This window comes from Ursus americanus, chromosome 10 (genome assembly GCF_024610735.1).
Source record: "Ursus americanus isolate L20-20 chromosome 10, mUrsAme1.1.p, whole genome shotgun sequence".
NCBI classification, from domain to species: Eukaryota; Metazoa; Chordata; class Mammalia; order Carnivora; family Ursidae; genus Ursus; species Ursus americanus.
Window position 1 is genome coordinate 64,374,700 of NC_142136.1, and position 21,480 is coordinate 64,396,179.

At 35.4% G+C, this 21,480-nt stretch overlaps 1 protein-coding gene across 9 annotated transcripts in view; it reads right to left on the reverse strand.

The window, feature by feature from the left end:
• Nucleotides 1–21,480, reverse strand: part of NBEA (neurobeachin) — a 662,067-nt gene that overhangs the window by 200,139 nt on the left and 440,448 nt on the right. For 6 of the 9 annotated variants that reach the window (XM_087865187.1, XM_087865189.1, XM_087865188.1 and 3 more), the window contains exons 39-40: nt 13,355–13,498; nt 9,456–9,488 (exon numbers count right to left, since the gene is read on the reverse strand). In XM_087865187.1, the coding sequence (XP_087721313.1) occupies nt 9,456–9,488; nt 13,355–13,498 (177 nt within the window). The remainder of the gene's footprint in view (nt 1–9,455; nt 9,489–13,354; nt 13,499–21,480) is intronic. The other 3 variants (XM_045796974.2, XM_045796975.2, XM_045796969.2) reach the window with 1 other exon arrangement.

Sequence of the window (21,480 nt, forward strand, 5' to 3'; positions counted from 1 at the left end):
ATATATAATCCAAGTAAAATATAACTGAGTTTTTTTAGCACAAAAATATACTAAAAAACAGTGATAGTTTAAATGTCCATTATGATAATTTGTTCTGCCTTTTGATTCAATAGGTGATCCAGATGAGATTTGTGTTTCTAGTTATATCACATTTAGTCCAACATATGGAGTACATTTTTCACTTTCTGGAAGGGTAGTGACTCTTTTATGGCACTAGGATATCATTTAATGATTGAGAAGAGTAAATTCCTACTGGACTAGATGAGTGAATAAACCAGAGGAGAGGATTTAAATCTACTGGACTAGGGGGTACGCTCTGTACCCCCTTGGTCGGAATAAGTGCCTTGCCTTCATGTTCCCATAGTTTCCTGGGCGCATCTTCACTGCAGCCTTATGATATATTAAATATATGTGTTTAGAAGTCTATTTCTCTCATTTGGCATAAGTTAGTTGCAGAAAGGGGCGTTATCTTCTTGCCTAACACAGTACTTGTCACAGAGTATGCAATCTATCTTTATGGAATTGCAAACAGAAAAAGATAGACACCACTGTTACATTCGTACGTTATAGCAAACAGGCCACTTACATGAACAGATCATATCCTTTCTATTTGTCTGGAATTGATTTCAAATTGTTCTTTAAAAATATGAAAGACACTGCATTTTGGAGAAAACATAAATAAAAGATGCTGAAAACCAACAAGAGTTATAATGTAATTGGTCATTCTAGCTAGGTCCCATGCATACCATTATTTTTTAAATGGCATAATTTTATAACTGCCATATTGTTCCTACTAAGTTGTTCCCTCCTTATAAATTAAATGCTTAGAGAGACACATTTGAGTCAGCATTCATTCATTCATTCATATAGTCAACAAAAATTATTCACTGTTTTTGGTACTAAGAAAGCATACAGTAAAGTATGTGACATGAATTTTATTCAAGAGCTTATCGTACATAGTAAAGAAAAGAAATATTTAGGAATGATTAGGACATAACGGAGGAAGGGTAGCAAAGGATAGTTAAAGCACTTTACATGGAATTGATCTCACTTGTTCCTCATAACAACAAACCTATAAGAAAGGGACTGCTATTGTGTCCATTTTACAAATAGAAAATGAGACTAAGTGGTGAAGTAATTTAGGGAAGGTCACGGCAGAGACAAGATTCAGACCTGGTTATCTGACCTCAAAGTCAGGGCACTTAGCTGTTATGTATACTGTCTCCCAACAAGAGAGGGCCAGAAAAATATTCCATAGACATTCACTGAACTGCGATGATTTCCACCCAGCCTTTCTTGGGGGTAGGCATAGCTGGGACAGGATGATGGCAGTGGCATTTGAAGTGAGCTGCAATGGATGGGGAGGATGTGGACAGGTGGATCTGAGAGGGAAGAGCACTGGAAGCAGGGCAGAAGTGTTTGAACAAACACACAGATGCAGTATGTGAACGGGAGTAAGTAAGACTGGCCAGTGATTAGGATGTATGAAGTCGGTGGGGGGGAGGGGCAGTGTGCGATGCAACTGAAAACACATACATTGGAGCACCTGGCTGGCTCAGGCAGTGAAGCGTCTGCCTTTCGCTCAGGTCATGAACCAAGGGGTCCTGGGATCGAGCCCCGCATGGAGACCCCCATCGGGCTCCCTTCTCAACTTACTCCTCCCTCTCCCTTTGCCTGCTGCTCGCCCTCCTTGTGCTTGCTCTCTGTCAAATAAATAAATACAATCTTAAAAAAAAAAAAGAAAACACATACATAGCTGTGAATGTGAAACATTTCAGGAATGTTTAAGGAATCAAAGATTAAAGCTCAGGTATTAAAGTGTGTGGAGCAGCGGTGTTTATCCCTTTTTGTGGTCACATATTTTGTGGAGAAGATGGTTAAATATATACCTCCTTCCTAGAAAATTCACATTAATAACATTTGTCCAGCCTGACTGTATAATAAATGAAGAGTTCATGTTTTAGAGAAAAATGAAAATCTGTCATTGATCTTCATGCCTTCCTCTATCTAAAGACTTTTCTGCCTCGGCTTCTGTCAATACCTCTTTTTCTCCAATTTCAGAAAATGTATCTTTCATCCTGTTCCAACCAGTTACTCACTCTACCTGGGATTTGGTCCTACCCATCCTGCCTCCGCTAGCGACTGTCTTACCTTCGTCCCTACCCTCCTTTGTTAAGCTTCTAGACATCAATTTCTACCTCTTAGTTCCTCACTCTTCTTCACTCCTTTTGGCTTCACTCTCATCCTCTACTTAGGCCAAAGTGGTAAGGGAGTATATATATGTTAAAAGCTCAGAAAAGTCTATCAATTAAAAAAAAAAAAACAAAAAAACCTGTGTAACATTTTATATTTAAACCCAGAATTTTCTAAACACATTTAGTTATACTTTTTCCCCCTCGTTAACACATTTCAAAACACCTGTGTTCCAAGGAATATCAATCTGAAAAATGTTGAATGAGAGTTCCTTGACTTCTAGAGCATACAGTCTCTGCTGTTCTCTTGACTGCTTGACTTCCTTCTTGGTATCCTTGGTGGGCTCTGACTTTGGCCGGCTGCTCTTTTCCCTATATATTCTCACTTTTCTTGGGTGATTTCAGTGGTTTTAATTGTAAACTCCATGTCCAACTTGGCTCTCAAATTCCAAAACTTTATATTTGACCAAGCTGAACCAAGTATCTTCATTCTCCTTCCCGGGAAACCCTGCGTCTTCACATTCACAAACACATTTAATAGTTCCTGTATCATTCCTTCCCCCAGGCCAGGTTCCCCTCATTCTTACTCCTCACAACCAGCCCATTATCATAGTCCCTGACATATTAGTGTTGTTTGGAGGCTGTCCCCTTTGCTTTCTTGCCACCACCAACTGAAATTTAGTTCAGGCTCTTATCACCTCTAATTCAGACAATAGTCTTTTACATCAAGTTTGGGCATCCTGAAACATAGAGCTATACAATGGCCTGAATGACTTTTTAAAAAAAATATTTAATTGGATCTTATCATTGCCATGCTGAAAATTCTTCATTGTCTCAGTTGGCCTTCAGGATAAAAATCTGGGTTCCTCATGGCACATAAAGCTCCCCCAGCAACCTTGCTAGTCTCAGCTTCTCTGCCTCATACTTTTACTTGAATAATTTAGAACTACTGTTTCACAGGGAAGATGGTATTTTAGTATATGATGTTTTCCACTGTCTGCAACAGCTCTTTAAATCTTTCTAAATCCTTTACTTATGTTTCTGGACTCAAGATAGGAAACACCTATCCTAGGAAGGCTTTCCAGAATACACATGGTGGTCAAGGGTCCTGTTTTGTGCTATCATGGTTTCCTTTGTATACCTAGGTTGCTATTGTTTTTCATTGTCTGTTTTTCCTCTAGACTATAACCTCCTTGGAAGCAGAAACTTTAATCATATGTGTCTTTTTACTCCAAGCGCCCACCATAATGTCATGCATATAGTAAATATTCAACATTGACACTTGTTTTGCTTGGATAACCACATCCAACCTCAACCAAGTAGGGATCTGGCATCAGAGAATAAGGACCTGGCAGGTCCTTCCAGCTCTTATTTTTACTGTGTGCAATGAATTTTGACATTTTATATATAAATTTATTCTCTTCTATTTCACTTACAAATAATGCTGGTAATGATCCACGTAGTTGATTTGCTAACCACCTTAATGGGTTGCAACTTGGAATTAAAAACCAAGCAGACACTGATATAGTAGAATGAACAAGGGCTTTAACAAAGGCAGAAAAATGGGTTTAATAAATCTCAGCTCATCTCTGCTTGTGATGTGATCATGAGTAAATGCCCTAATGTCTGAACCTTAATTTCCACATCTTAAAATGAATTATAATACCTAATTCACAGTTGTGAAGTTATCATCTGTAGTATTGTTTTCTTTCAACAAATGTAAATTATGTCTCCCAGCTTCATTTGCCCATCCACGCACACCTCTTTACTACCTGTCAAGCTCATTTTGCTTTCCCCCCGAAAACTGGTTGGTGAGTTGAGACTCCTCCTCTTAGCCCAACCTGAGATGCAAGATTTTTTAAGAAAGTCTTCTATGATACCTGATTCGTAACATTCTTGTTTTATATACAAATTGAACTGGAATAACACTACAACTATACTTAGCAGTTGTATTTAGCGATTTAAAATGAAGGAAAAATTCAATAGAACGTTTGGATCAAAAAAACAATAAAACATTGCATCAGTCATCTTCTTCTGCTTTTTCTTCTTTTTTTGAGATTTTTTTTTTAAAGAATCTCTACACCCAATGTGGGGCTCAAATTCACAACCTGGAGATCAAGAGTCGTGTGCTCTACTGATCGAAGCAGCCTGGGGTCCTGTCATCAGTCATATTCTGGTTAACTAAACTGCTTAAACATTCTACCTGGAAAAGGATACTTAACAATAGTTAGGCAACTCAGTCTGCATTTCCCTTCTTTTTTGCTGATAAAATGTTCTACACTTATACTTATTGAGCTGATGATTTGAACTGATGGAGCAGCTTCTACTGTGATAACTGCTTCCAAGTTGATGGCCACGTATATTCTCCTGAGTGCTGACTGCTGAAGGACATTCTGCGAGCTATTACTCTGACTCCAGCACCAAGCCGTGGACATAAAACAATCACATAAGTAAAATATTTGCACTATGCAGAAAGACTTACTTGTCCTTTTGTATAGTAGGGCTCTAAATGAAATCAGTTTTTATGTAATGTTTGAATTACTGCCAAAGTCTTTTGGAGAGAATACCAGAGACCTCACAGGTGTGGCAGTGTGCAATGATGAGCACTCATCTCTTCCTTCTCTCCAAGTTGCTGGCATCCACAGTTTGGCAGTAAGAAAAGTTTTATTATTTCACATTCCTTTTCCTCCAAGTGTGACCGACAAGGTGACCCATACATTTCCAGTAGGTGATTAATAAGCTCATTCACATACTTTAAAAAAAAACAACAACATAGGAGTGTTTAGTCCCCTGCATATAGGAGAGATCTGGTGTACTGATAAGTTAGCTCCATTCTTGATCACCCCTGCTTTTCAGGTTGAAAGTAAGTATAACTGTAAGCCTTAGAGGAATTACTTTATGGGAAATCCTCTGTACAGAGAAGCAAGTAAAAAATAAAAATGGGTTTCAACTAGAACACGGTATTGAGAAGAATAGGCATTGCTATGGTTTGTGAAACACTTGCACCATAACAAAGAATGGGCTTCTTAAGAAAAGATGTAAGAATATTATATTTGATCTGAATCATGGCTGATGGTCTACTAAATCATAACTGAATTTGTCTTTTTATTATATTTTAAATCTACATAGTTTGGTTAGCAGGGAGGTGTTAGGATGAAGAGTACCTTAAAAGTGTTCCTACAGACTACATGGTTGAAGGAGACATACAGTTCTGAAACTAACGAAATATGGATTCTAGTAAAATGTTGCAGGCTCTACAATGACCTTGTGGACATTGTAAAAATAACGGGGAGAGAGTAAAAAGGCTAGATAGTCAAGGTAAAACTTTTGTTTATTTTTACAACTCTTTAACTGAATCAAAAAATTAAGTTAGAAATTTAAATATTTTAGCTTTTGTAGGCAATGGGCATGTGTTAATGTTGTCTTCAAGAGCTCTGTGAATTCTTTGTTTGAAGCTGAATGTGACCCCTTTGGGTATACTATTTATGACTGGCAGAGCAACTTCCTAATTCAAAGAGAGAGAAAAAAGACTTATAAAGACTCATAAGGCTTTTTCAACATCAAATAGCTTTTATTAAACAATATTTTGATGAGTTAAGTGTGAGTGAGTCAGGGACATATGGATTAAATTTCCCTTGAAATACACATGGGCTTAAAAATTAAGGGGAAAATACTGAGCAAAATGCATTTTAGAGAATCCAGAATGTTTAAAAGACATTCCCCCCCCTAAATACAAATATCAGATTGATTCAATTCTAGTTAGACTCTCTAACTAAAACTACATAAAATAAATATGGAGAAATCTTGTAAAAAATACTAGTTTTATTAGGGAAAGACCGCTCATTAACCATATTTGAATTGTATTGCAGAGTAGTTAGGCTTCAGCAGATATGATCTGAGCATGAGTTTATCCGTGTCTATGTAACACTGAACTTGTTTCCTTCTATAGTGCTTATTCTCTTATTCCATTAAACAATTATAATAAAATTCTTTTGCATTTATGTTCAAATGCTTTTCTTTTTTAATAATGTATTTCTCTGAAAAACTCTCAGCTTTTTAGAATTTTGCTGTTCCTGTCTTTTTATTATAATTTTCTCGAATCGTGAGTTCTTCCTTCTTGTATGCTGTATATTTTGCTTTATCCTCCTTTCTCTGCTCAGTTTTTAGGTAACATTCAATTTATATATAAACAACGTTGCCTCTGGTATCTGGACATTCCGAGTTAGAACATTTGAAGGCCTACAGTGTCTATCTGATCATCTTAATTGTTCGGGTAGACATATTTTAAGTTCTGACTTCTCAGTTACTGAAGTTACTGAGAGGTAGTGGTAGCAGGGTTAATTCTCTTGATGATCTTTTTTTCTATCAGTTTCTGAGTCCCAGAGTTCTGCACCCTAAGTATTTAATAGATGTTAATGAGTAAGCAAATCAGTGTGTGAATGCAGCAAATAGAGATTTAGGGAGGTAGGAATGGTTAACCTTAAAACAAATTCTAAGCAAGCCCCCCTCCCCCCGCCCCAATATTTGATACCTGCATTCACTTTGTGTCTGTGTGCGTTTGTTTTTAAAGATTTTATGTATTAATTTAAGAGACAGAAAGAGAGGGAGACGGAGCATGGGTGGGGGTGGGGTGGGAGAGGGAGAAGCAGACTCCCCGCTGAGCAGGGAGCCTGATGCTGGGCTGATCCCAGGACCTTGAGATCATGACCTGAGCCAAACGCAGAGTCTTAACGACTGAGCCACCCAGGTGCCCCTGCTTTCACTTTGAATTAGTAGAATAAAGATAACGGAAAACAGACAAAAAATTTGACCAGTGAACAAGAAGAAAAACAGTCTGAAAAGGTATAGCCACCTTAATATCAGTGAAAGTATACCTGAGAACTTTTTAGGGCATTTAAGGTATGTCTTGCAGGAAAGCTACCACTTAGGAGAATCTCTTATTGATTAGATCCTGTTTCACTTAGTAGACGTCCTCCTTATTTCTGTATATTTTCGTTCTTAAATTCACATACTGCATTTTTTCTGAGTTTTGTATTTTTGACTTTGTGTGTGGTATATAGTGTGTGTGAAAAGGATTATAAATCTACCACTCTGAAAAAGCCATATAAAAATATCCAAATCTTATATCCCAATACTTCTTTCCCATGTTGCTAGTTCTCTATACTAGTTACTCTTTTTAAATATTCAAAATAACATAATTCTTTGGTTGTGGAATATCTTTTCCATGTGATAGAGAAAATATTTTGTGGTTAAGAGTCACAGTGATATTTTGACTTTTAAAATGGGAACCTTAAGAGACATTTAGCTAAATGACACAATTAGCAGAAGGTAGGATGGAAGAAAGATTAATTTAGCTCTTACCTGGAAAGTCAAGTGATGAGTTGACTAATTTGAATAATTCAATCAGTATGAGCAGATGATCTGATAATTTAAGCCCCTAAATACTCGATTTTAAGAGCTCAAAATTTTTTGTTTTGTTTTTTGGTTTTGGTATAAATTAATTAGATAATGATCTCAGCTCTCTAGTTTATTTCAACCTACATTAACTTTTTCAATGGGAACCTTTTTAGGACAAATGTATCAGAAGATTGCTTCATGGTTCAAAGGTACATGGGATATGGTCACTATACTTAAGGAATTTACAGTCTAAAAGGAAAGAGAAAACATACAGAAAGGCATCTTGTATAAGCATCTTAAGAATGATATAATCAAAATTTTATAGAGTGGCTATAATAAAAAAGACAGATAATAACCAGCATTAAGGATGTGGAGAAATCGGACCCTCACACACTGCTGATGGGAACGTAAAATGATGCGGCCACTTTGGAAAACAGTCTAGTAATTCCTCAAAAAGTTAAAAATAGAGTTATTATTTGACCCAGAAATTTCATGCCTAGGTATACATTCAAGAGAAATGAAAACATATGTTGACATAAAATGTGGTACATGAATGTTCACAGCAGCATTTATCACAGTAGCAAAAAGGTGGCAACACACCAAGTGTCCATCAATTAATGAATGAATGAACAAAATGTGATATATCCATACAATGGATATTCACCATTTATTCACCATAAAAAGGGACATGCATGTCATAACATGGATGACTCTTGAAAATATTATGCTAAGTAAAAGAAGCTAGTCACAAAAGAGTACATATTATACAATTATGATTATATGAAATGTCCAGAAAAGTCAAATCTATGGAAACAGAAAGTAGATTAGTGATCCTCCAGGGCTATGGAGGGGGCATGGGCAAATTGAGTGGAATAGCCAAAGAGTATGGAGGTTTCTTTTTTGGTGTGATGAAATGTTCTAAAATCGTGATAATGGTTGCATAACTATGACTATACTAAAAATCATTAAGTTGTGCCCTTTAAGTGGGACAATTGTATGGACGCCTCAATAAAATTGTTACCACAAATAAGTTATGGGGTGACAAAACTGGCTAGTGAATACTTCATCAAGTATTTAATACAGTTATAAAAAATGGGTAGAGATTTTGATAGGTGATAGGGAAGGTGTAGAATAGAGATGTGTGAAGGATATTTCAGGTAAAGAAAGAAGTTTGGATATTGGTGTAGGCCTGTGGAAAATCTTTCAAGTTATTTGATGTTAAAGCTTACATACATAAGCAAAAAAATTTGTTTTTTAATAATTTGCAGAATTGATAAACCATAAAGGACCATCATCATGATGAATTCGGAATTCCGGAACTTGGCAAAATTAGTAATATTTGGAAGTAACAACAGAGAAATTTGTACAAATTCCAAATCTGTTATGGAAAATATTTCTACGGGCACTTGGCATACTGCTCTAAAAAAAATGAGGTGCATTTTATGAGTGGGACACAATTCTATCAGTTGAATTAAATCATTCACTTGTCACTTCACATACATTTTAGTTAATCTTAAATTTTAGTTACTCAGTAATTATTTGCAGAAATAACTTGTCAAGCTGAGCTTCAAATTAAAATATACATTGGGATTTTAGATTAAAATCAGTTGAGTTATACTCTTTAATTTCAGTGTTTTAAGTAACAATATAATTAGTAAATTGAAATTTTTAGTCATGTATGGAATCTTAGGTGCTAATTCACTTTGGTGAATCAATACAAACTAAAAAAGCAATTAAATTAAGTTAGGTGTTATTAATATAATAATTACTTAATTCATTCACATACTTCTATATTATAATTATATTAGCCATTTGCTACAATGCATAATAAATTGAGTAATTAATAATCACACACATTTAACTTGCCTCTTGAGATGAACAGCTTGGGAAGAAAGGGAACTAAAAATGAAACAGAAAATTGTATGACATTTAAATCTGTAGAACTTGGTGGACCATTTTATCTTTATTAAAACTAGAAAACTCCAAAGCAAATGGGAAAAAACACGAGAGTTAATATTTAAATAAAATTGTGTTAAAAACTACTCTATCAGATTTTTTTTAACTTACCAGAATTATTTTAGAGAACAGATACATAAAACTAAAATTAATCATTGTGCACATTCACAGACTTCTAAATATAGTTTAATGGAACCAGTGCAAAAATTGAGGTCTAAGCTGAGGATCTTGTATTTACATCATTTTAGAAGAATCTGTAAGTATATATATATGCATATTTAAATATACTATTTGGTATATTTTGATTCAAACCATAACCTATGTATTTTTAAGGAAATACATTATTTTATTTACTTCTTAACCTTATACAAGTTACTTAATCTCTCTTGGCCTCTATTGCCTCATTTGTAAAATTAGGGTAATGATAGTATTGAGCTTATAGAGTTCTGTGAATATTAAATAGGTTACTGCATGTAAAGCTCTCTGAACACTGCCTGGTTCTTAGTAAGACATGCTAGCTACTCTTCTTTCTCTTTTTTCTTTTTAGAAATAGAAACTGATCCTATCTTTAAACTCCCAAATATAATTAATCTTAACTAAATTCGTACTTTCTCTCAGTTTTCTATTCTAATTATAGCATCTTTTTTCCCCTGGAATTTAACTTGACTATTAAGAAATATTGCATATTGACAAATTATAATGCATGGTCTCATCTGTGTGCTTGTCAGCAAAACAGGGCTTTGTAAGAACAGGAAAATGAATTATACTAATCAGCAGATTTAGGTTTACCATTATTATTATAAAAATGGTGTCCTCATTCATAGAAAATCTAAAATCTAAGAACTCTAATTACTTGTATATTTTTGAAGGTACATTTCTTACATTACTAATATGCAAGCCGTACCACCAAGTCATGAAAAAATAAACCTATAATTTTCATCTCAGAAGTGGGAAATGGGCATTTGTTATTTTACATAATATTTCCAGACACCAAGTATAGATTATATTAATTTTGTGCACAGATTTTAGGATCTCCTGGATTTTAACGTGGACTTACATCTCCTGTGATCGTGAAGTGTTCTCTAGGCAGCTTAGCACTATTTGGTTATTTAGAACAGTAAGTTACATATAAGAAAGCCATTATCCTTTAACAACTTTTAATTTCTGAGACAAAGACAAGAAAACAATTATATATTTATGTGGTCTGAAATTTTATTAACAGCTGATTTTTTAAAATCTAAGAATAGTAGTTTGTAATTAACTTCTAAAAATGATTCTTATGTGACATTGTCACTATCACACCAGTCTAGCTAATAAATAGGACTCAGCCTTTATAAAATGAATCTATATATACTTATATATTATGCAGACTACTTCTGTTACCCTTACTTCTCCTTTCACAAAACATCCATCCCCTTCTTCTTTTCTACTGAATTCAAAGCTCAGAGTCACATTTGTGGACTGCTGTTTTAAAGAGGAACATTATAAACTAGATAGGGGATCAATATTTTAGGACAGTTTGTAAGATTTATCAGATGCAAGGATTCTGCAAGATTATGAATTAGAACTAGGTGGAAATGGATAGGAGTGGATCTGCTCAAAGAAAAGTCTGCTTAAAAGACAGAAGTTAGAGGAGTCCTGACACAGTGAATTGGTCAAGAGCCACACAATTAGATTTTTAAATAATTTACTGCAAGCATACTTCCATGTTCTTTAGATAGTTTAATTTAATGTTATTTTGGGAATTTTGTTTATAAGCATAAATTAATATTAATAATGACTCTAGCTACCATCAAAGGAGAGAAATATAAAGAAGTTAAGAGTCTTTATTGGATTTTGCCTCTGGTAGTTTGGGGCAGATCTTATTATAATAAACTTCAGGATATCAGCCAAATTTGTATCAACTAATTAATTACCTTTATAATGGGAACTAAGGACCAGAGACTCTAAACTAAATTGTATAATTATTGAATGTATTTATTAGCATATGTGGATGAAGAAAGACAACATATTATCTGAAAAGGTCACAAATCATGTTTATAAATTCTCTTTAGTTTCTTAGGATCAAGAATAAGACCAGGAAAAGAGAAAACAAATCTGGGGGCAAAAAGAAATCACAGACTTCATTTGCTTAAATTTCCAAATGGACTCAGAGAAAAATCTCTGAACTATTGAAACAAACCACAAAAACAACAAAACCAAAACTTCAACATTTACTTAAGAATTCAAGGCAAACATTTGTTCATAGACTCAGGATTAGTTTTTTTTTTTTTTAAAGATTTTATTTATTTATTTGACAGAGATAGAGACAGCCAGCGAGAGAGGGAACACAAGCAGGGGGAGTGGGAGAGGAAGAAGCAGGCTCCCAGCGGAGGAGCCTGATGTGGGGCTCGATCCCATAACGCCAGGATCACGCCCTGAGCCGAAGGCAGACGCTTAACCGCTGTGCCACCCAGGCGCCCCAGGATTAGTTTTAAATAGGACAAATAATTTTTACGATACAGAAATGTTAGTGACATGGGTATATCAAGGAGCTGGCATTCGAGTATTCTTAAACATTTTCTAGAAGATGGAGAATAAGGTGCCATCTCTAGTTTACAACTGACAAGAACATCTCTTTGATAAAAAGAGAAATCTCTAACTGGCAGAAACATCATTGTAGGCTTTCATAAAATGTGCCAGATAATTTTCGGCACACTTCTGGAAACAGGAGTGCTATTTTGTAAACCAAATGATGAGTACAAGTCCACTTCTGAATTGCTATCTGCCACCCCAACGTTGTATGGGCTGAAAATAACAGAATTGAGGTAAGATCCAGCCACTTCTTGAGGCTCTAAAGCAAGAGGTTTTAACTTGAAATTTAGGATAAGATTCTATAGACTGGTTTCCAGGGGTCAGTGAACCCTCCGAAATTGTGTACAAAATTATACTTGCACCTTCATGAAGCAATCTGTTTTCATCAGGCGGTTTAAAACCCAAACAAGGTTATGGCCCAACACATATATCCATATATCCATATCCCACATGGTCATTGCAGGTACTGCTCTCAGTTGACCTCAGACCAGCAGCAGGACAAGGTGAAAACAAGAAGAGTCTGCTAATGGTGGAAATCAGCAGTGTGGGTATACAGATGAACACCAGGGATATTCCAAAGAGTGGCAGCAGGGAAAAAATGGCAAATTCGAGTGTCTGATGGCTGATATGGCCATTCTTCATGGCTATTAGCAGGCTAGAGACACTAGTAAGTCAATGAGTCTATCATTCCGTCTCCCCTTCCAATTATTTAGGCAGTTAGATGGGACAACTTCTGCTATATGCTATTTCTCCTATATTAAAAAGTTGCTACTCATTACAAAGAAAGTAGATGCAGCTATTCATTTATTATTAGTAAAATACATATTTGTTTCATATGTACTTTTCTCTCTCCAATACTAGATGTGTGATGAAGTAAAGTATTATTATTATTATTTTTTAAAGATTTTATTTTTATTTGACAGAGAGAGAGGCAGCGAGAGAGGGAACACAAGCAGGGGGAGTGGGAGAGGAAGAACCAGGCTCCCACCGAGCAGGGAGCCCGATGCGGGGCTTGATCCCGGAACGCTGGGATCATGACCAGAGCTGAAGGCAGATGCTTAATGACTGAGCCACCCAGGTGCCCCGATGAAGTAAATTATTAATGTTCACATGATTCAGTATCATTCTAAACACTGGCACTAACTCATTCGCCAGGAGATAGATATCTTAAATTCGGGAACTTTGTGTGTATTTCTTACTTACAACAAACAGAAGAAAGATATTTAAACATTTACCTGCAAGATTGTCGATTTCTTTCTCCTGCAGGAGACTGACTGCATCATCATCTCCTTCCAGCATAAGTTCCGTCTCTGCATTTTGATTCACTATTGCTTGACTTCTGAAGGCTTTCTTGGACTTTATCACATCTTCTTCAGTGCCTAATCACAAAGGAAATATAATAATTTAGGTTATTATGATTGTTTGGCTTTCAGTATTAAAAATAACATATTATTTTCTATGATGCATTTATGTATGAGTTTACAACTACAGAACATTTTTACCTTCTTGATCTTGTTTGGCGTTCAGAATAACTCTGAGAAAGGCAGGGGGTTGTAATCCATCACCTACCCTTATTTTACAGAGGAGGAAACGGGCCAAGAAAGCTCATTCCTCACTGAGGGACCTAGGAGTTGGCTGGTGGTAGAGAATAGACTACGAATCCACGTCTCGGGGCTCTAAGATCACCACTTTCTAGAAAAAAATCTGCACCTCACCACAAACTTGGTTTTCTGATACACAAAAGTACACAATTTTGCAAAATTATACTTTTGTGTGAATTAGAACAATTGGATCTGATCATTTTCGAAAGTAAGTACGTGTGAAGAAAACAAGAACATCTGAAGAGCAAAGGGGTCATCACTGGGAAGCTACAAATGGGGGGAGTTAGGAATGATGGAGACATGAAACGGGCTGCACAAGAGTCAGTGAAAGCAATAATGTTTTTCTAAGCTGTTAGCCTTATTTTGTTATATAAAATAGTACAGAAGGCCCCAAACACGAAAACAAAGTAAGTCAGAAAAATTGAAATACAGCCAAAGCTGACCTAGTATTAACATGTCAATCAGTGTAAAGGTTAGAAATTACAGGGCATTTGAATCTCTCACGGATTTGACTCCTTAACAGATAGAATTCAATATTTATATTTCAAAATTATATTTCAATATTTTAAGGAATAGCCACTTCAGCCACCTGCTTTGGCAGGTGATGATGATTCTAAAACTATCTGATTATAATATATATATATTGAATTTTATATATATGTATACACACGCACATATCTTTATTTCATATCACTTGAGGTTGGAATTCAGTTTGGAAGAAAATGTGATTTACTGTGTTCTAGCTGTAGTATTAGTATTTAGGCTTCAAGGAAGCAGCATTTCCTGGGAAAATACTTACACATTTCATTAGGTGTGGTGGATATAGTCCTGAAAACAGGAGCCTAACAAATCACTCCTGTGTGGTGGTGGTCTATCACAGTTCTAGGGACTGTTAAGGTGTCTATGTACACATGCAATCATTCTCCAAATCTTGCCATGCCTTTGGCCAAAATTCCCTCCAGTTAACAATTAACAATACTTTTGGTCCATTCTCCCAGGCCCAATATAGGACTTCTGACAGTCCATTAATTGCCTGTGATATCTGCTCAACCATTTTCTTGGAAGTACATCCGGCTGTCCTAACACTTGCATTGTAAAAGTGTTAACCTCTTTCATTGCAACTTGCATGCTTCTTTTTATCAGTGACTCTGAGTCAATTCTGTTCACTCAAGGCCAATTCTGTTCGCTAAAACATTAATAAGTTGGCTCAAAAGTAGCACATACAGGAGTAAAAACCACATGAGGAACACGGTCATGCCATGAAAGCATTGTAGAATGTTACTGTCACAGAGATACAGTCTGTCATCCTAGCTCTTACTGGATGACGGCATTTAGAAAGCATGGTTAAAATACAGCATAACAGCATAATGTAATAGATTGTTAAATATATATTTGGTAAGTACTTCAGAAACAAACAGTATTATTACAACTCAATGCTACATGGGAGGTGAGGAGCATTAAATGGGTTATATGTATATTTTTCTTTCACTAGTCCACAGATGATTCTTCTGGAATAAAAGACTGAGGACTGATTACTGAATGCTCCAGAACCTTATCTTAATTTTATTTGGTTTCTTGATGATATGAAGCCAGTAAAACAAAACTCTTCTGGGGGTAGCTATCCTTATAACTTGTTTGCTTCTTGGGTAGTAACTTAATTTGAGGAACTCAGAGCTTGCATCATCTGAGAACAAAGAGGCGAATCCAATCATTAATCACTGAGAAGCCTCTCTTGAGGTCTTTTTTTTTAAATAATATTTTTTTATTATATTGTGTTAGTTACCATACAGTACATCCCTGGTTTCTGATGTAAAGTTCCATGATTCATTACTTGCGTATAACACCCAATGCACCATGCAATATGTGCCCTCCTTAATACTCATCACCAGCCTATCCCATTTCCCCCACTCCCCTCCCCTCTAAAGCCCTCAGTTTGTTTCCCAGAGTCCATAGTCTCTCATGGTTCATTCCCCCTTCTGTTTACCCCCCGCCTTCTTCTTCCCTTTCTTCCCCTACCGATCTTCCTACTTCTTATGTTCCATAAATGAGTGAAACCATATGATAATTGTCTTTCTCTGCTTGACTTATTTCGCTTAGCATTATCTCCTCCAGTCCTGTCCATGTTGCGGCAAATCTTGAGGTCTTTATAGCCATATTTCTATTAGACATCTGCAGCTGGATATTCCTAAGTCCACATTTCCCTAACCGAATGAATTATCTATTGCTTCTCCACCTCCCCCAATTTTGATCAACCCACTTACTTAAGCCACAAACCTAGGGGTCATCCTGGAAGGTGACTGCCATGGCCCCCGGCTCAGGCCACCATGGTTTTGGTTTGGAGGTCTTCAATAGCTCCATTATTCACACTATACCCCATATTTTTGTCAGAGTGATTATTACAAAGCAAAAATAAGTGGAGGATATTTCCCTGCTTCATAATATTTCCTCCCAATCAACAACACTCAATGCATGGTTTAAATGATAGGAGTCCAAATCTAAACTCCTTAGCATGGCTGGGCAAAGGCCTTTTTTTCCTCTCATTACCAGCTTTGCATTACCTTTTCTCATCCCCCATCAGCAATATGGATGATTTATAGCTTCCAAAATATGTCCTCAGACCTTTTTATCTGAGCTAATATTATTCCTTCTGTATGGTATCTTCCTCCCTCCCTCCCTTCCTTCCTTCCTTCCTTCCTTCCTTCCTTCCTTCCTTCCTTCCTTCCTTCCTTCCTTCCTCCTTTTTGGTGCTCATTCCTATTTCATCTTCCAAACTCACCTCCTTTAGGTGTCTTTCTTAGCCAACTGCTCTGTACTTTCACAGTTGGCACAGAACTCTACTACACTGTAGGTGTTATCTGTCATGTGTTTGTCTTCTCCACTGGGCTCCGGCCTCGTTTCTGCAGCCTCAGTGTGGGGCACCCAGCGGACGTGTAATAAACATTCGGCGAATGGACTTCAAGGCTACCCACTCTGTGTTCTCTTCTCTGATTTCTTCAGGTAAGTTTGTGTGCTCTTTCCCTGAGGCTTCCACCACACCTTATAAATCCTATTACTGTAGTTACAGGTATTGTAATCGGTTGTTGGCTTTCTTGTCTCTGCATAGCCTGAAAGTTCCTTGATCACTGGCAACAGGCTTCTGTCTTTGTATTCTCAATTCATAGCACACTGCCTGGCACAGAGTGAGCCCTCATATATGCTGAACAAATGAAGAAACTGAGACATACAAGTTACCTCTGGATATTTCTTAATCTAAAGATCCTAAGATTTCTCAGAGAGCCTTGGTGATTTGCCTCCAGTTTGGGGACAAATTGGAGAATTTATGTATTTACACGAAAGGGAACTTGGTTCTTTATATGAAATAATCAATAAAACTCTTTAAGTATGAGTCACCCTGAAAAAAAAATTTCCCTTGTGGACAACCATATTTAATCTGCTTTGTCATTAAGAAAAGAGCTTTACATTACTCCCGTGTTATTAAAATTAAAGTCTACAAATAAAGTAAATGTAGTCAAAGGAAGGTGAGCTCTGAAATGTGTATTAAGCTTTTAATTTTATCCTCTCTGGTTTTAAAACAGTAAACCAATTATGTCTTTAAAAGATACATAGTAACCTGATTTATAACAACACACTCAACTTAGCATCCTTGTTGAAGTGTTATCAGTTTGTAGCTCAGTCCACTTCCTGATTTTATGGTACTGCACAAAACATTTATCTAAATTAAAGTGTACAAGATACAAAGACGCTTTTCAATCACAATATCTTTTATGAATTAGAGTTTCATTCATCAAAATTACCAGCAAAAAGAAGTAAGGTCTCAAAGGGCTGTCTCATTACAAGGCTTATAAACACTGTCCTTAGAACGAATTGGTTTAACACCCAACAAATCAAAATCTGATTGGGAAGAGAATTTATTTGAGATCATCTATCTTCACAAGACATGTTGGACTGAGTGCACTTCTTGGCCTCTTAAGCCATTCATCAAGAAATTAACAAGCGAATACTACAAATCACCAGAACTCCCTACTTAGAAAATGTGAATTATGTGTAAAGTTGGATAGTATAGGCATATATACTTATTTTCTAAGAAAACATCAAAATGCCATAAATTAGAAAGGTTCAGAAGTTATAAAATGCCACCAAATTATAGATTAATCCACATCCAAAATTATTTTTACATTATTTTTCACATTGTGTGACAAATAACAACTACAGAAAAACATTCTATACCCATTAGATTTCTTAATAAATATATATGCTTGTAGTTCTGTATGTGAAAACATTATCTAATACAGAATAACGTGTTAGACAAAACTAAATAAAGTTATTCTTTCATTAAATTTATTTTAACAAACAGGATCCATATGAAACAAAGTATATTTTAAAACCAAAGTAACAAGAGAACTAAAATATTTCTAATATTGTTATTATACTCTAATATTACTACTATAACTGTATTATTATCTTTTAAATAATTATAAGTTAAAATACAGAAATGACAAGTTGGAGACATTAACTTATCTTACTAATATTCAGAGAACACGTCTATCTGGAAAGTGGACAATCAAGGGGAAGAAGTTATTTTATTTGTCCTTTTTTATTGACAAATATAAATAGTTAATGTAAAGAAAAAGACTACATGGTCGTTTATCTGTTTAAGAAATTATTCTACCTGCTTCTTCCTCTCCCACTCCCCCTGCTTGTGTTCCCTCTCTCGCTGGCTGTCTCTATCTCTGTCAAATAAATAAAATCTTAAAAAAAAAAAAAAAAGCCGGCGCCTGGGTGGCACAGCAGTTAAGCGTCTGCCTTCGGCTCAGGGCGTGATCCCGGCGTTATGGAATCAAGCCCCACATCAGGCTCCTCCGCTATGAGCCTGCTTCTTCCTCTCCCACTCCCCCTGCTTGTGTTCCCTCTCTCGCTGGCTGTCTCTATCTCTGTCAAATAAATAAAATCTTTAAAAAAAAAAAAAGAAATTATTCTATACATATTCTATATAGCTCTAAAGCACTATACTGATAAAGATAAAAAGTAATCTACAGCAATAGGGAAGTGGTAAATTATATGTGTGGCTAATGCACACATAGAAAAGATATAAACCCATAACATGCCAATTTTAGCATAGCATCAGCTTCTTAACCAGTTTTATGCTATTGTTATTTATTCAGCACTACGTATAGAAATACGTCTTCAATTTGTTATTTATTAAAAATGATATATGTATATACGTGTTTATCTAATGCGAATCTGCTGTGTAAGAATACATTTTCAGTGTTATTTGATCTGTACAATTATGGTCTATGACTCGTGATCTGGTCCCTACTCTTTAACCTCACTACTTTACCAGTTGGTACCTTCACATCTTATAACCCCCAAGAGCTGGATAGAGCTTCTCTTCCCAAACATGCAACACTTTTTCAAGCGTTTAAATCTGACATATGTGATTTCTTTTACATGGAATTCCTTTACCTGCCTTGTCCTTCAAGATTCAGTGCAGTTGATTACTCCCTTTTCTGTATGAACTTTGTATCTTCCAAGTCAGTCAAAATATATTATCATAATTTTTTGGTATTTTTTCTGGAATCTTTGATTTGGGTATTCACTTATCAGATATGTGTCAAATATCAAATAAAGTGGGAATCAATAAATGTTGAATGAGCACATGAAAACATAGGCATAATTCACACGGTACTCATTTTATATGCATCCTACATAAGTTACTTTTCTCTTTATGTCCTTTATAGTCTCCTTGTAAATGTTGGATATGAGCTTTGCAATTCTAACTTTATTTTCCCCCAAACATCTATTAAGAACATATTTTATTTTATTTTATTTTATTTATTTTTTTTTTTTTTAAAGATTTTATTTATTTATGTGACAGAGAGACAGCCAGCGAGAGAGGGAACACAGCAGGGGGAGTGAGAGAGGAAGAAGCAGGCTCATAGCGGAGGAGCCCGATGTGGGACTCGATCCCGGTACGCCGGGATCATGCCCTGAGCTGAAGGCAGACGCTTTAACGACTGCGCTACCCAGGCGCCCAAGAACATATTTTAAAAATATGTTTAGACCAATCTCTTGACTTCAGTTTCTCAACCTGTGAAAGAGGAGTAAGTATTTACCAACCAGACTCCCACAGGGTTACTGCAATGTTAAAATGAGACAATGGATACTAAAATACTTTGAAATGTGTGAAATGAAATGTGTGAAGCTTATTTATATGATAAGCTTCCAAAATGTTTCTTAAAATTTTGGTAAAATACATAAATTAGCAAGAGATATTACAAGAGTTTCCTAAGTATATAACTTAAAATTGAAGAATATAGCCAGTGATTTACTGCTTATAATATTGCTTCGAAGATTTACATAAAGGAGGAAAAAAGCAGGCTGATGTGAGGATTAAAAAGTCAAGATAACTCATGCATGTAAGGTCTCAGTACAATGCCTAACAAACAACAGGTATTCAACAAGTAATGGTTTCCTTTCCTTCAGTTGGGATTAATCTTTTTCCCTCCGCCATGCTGTCATTACTCTGTTTATATTCACCACAATGAAATATGAGCCTTCATCTCCTCCACTGATGGTATGCTCCCTGAAGACAGGAAGGAGAGCTTGTAGACAGGTGCCATGAAGTGTTTGTGAAATTAAATGGAGTGTAAACAGCTTACATTAAAAAATTGTTTCCTCCCAATAACCATAATATTCATTTAAAGATATTATTGAATAAAACTACACAAGCATCAATGTATTTGACATCTGTTTTTGATTTTGCATATCGGTATGTTAAGAATATAAGAATTTTTAATATCTTAGATATCTGAAGGAAAAGAACAGCTTTCTCAACAAAGTTGATATCAGAATTTGCTTTAGGGAATTATACATAGATAATGCATTTAATATATACTTCTATTCCATCACTGGAAGAAAATGGACAGAACAGAAATTCAGTTTTATTTCAGTTTCATCTAAATGTAACATCAGGAAAAATTCTAATGTTTCTAAACATCTGGAAGTCAGTTTCACAAAATGACACTCTTTCGTGAAAGAGAAATTCTTTTCAGTATACACTGGTTCACGATATTTCTAGCTTGTAAAATGTTTTGACAAAATCTACTCCTATGTAAATAAGATAAAATCCTGCAATTCAATGTCAGTTATACTTCAATAATAAAAAAAATGCTGCAATTCATTTTCAAACCATTTTAAATGCTCTCTATTCGAAGTATTAATAACATGAATTCCTTGGGATATTTTAAAGTAAAGATTACTTTTTCCTCATTAAAGCTGAAATCAGAGCAACAAATACTTTTATAGAACAGTGCTTTTAGTGACTGTAAGTGATATTATTTAATTTTCACTAAAAAGAAAAGATTTTAAGATAAATGTACCTCTCAAGTAATTACATTAGATGCGGTGACATGTTATCATGCAATAATAGGTACAAATCAATCTACTACTGAGAACTTTGTAATTTCGAACATTACAGATAAGATGAAAGAACATTTTTTACTATATTGAGAAACCTATGACTCAAAATATTTTATGCTGACCTTAACATGATATGAAAGCAGTAGATACATATATATATATACAACATACTTTACTAGTTTACTAAAAAGTAAATATTTTTCTTTGTTAAGTAATTTAAATTCAAAATTAAATTTTGTGTTTGACTTTATACACAGACATAGTATTTCTTTCCTTAAGAAACATAAATAATGCTGACTTTATAAAAGGAAAGACCTACTAAAGACTAAGGACTAAAAAAA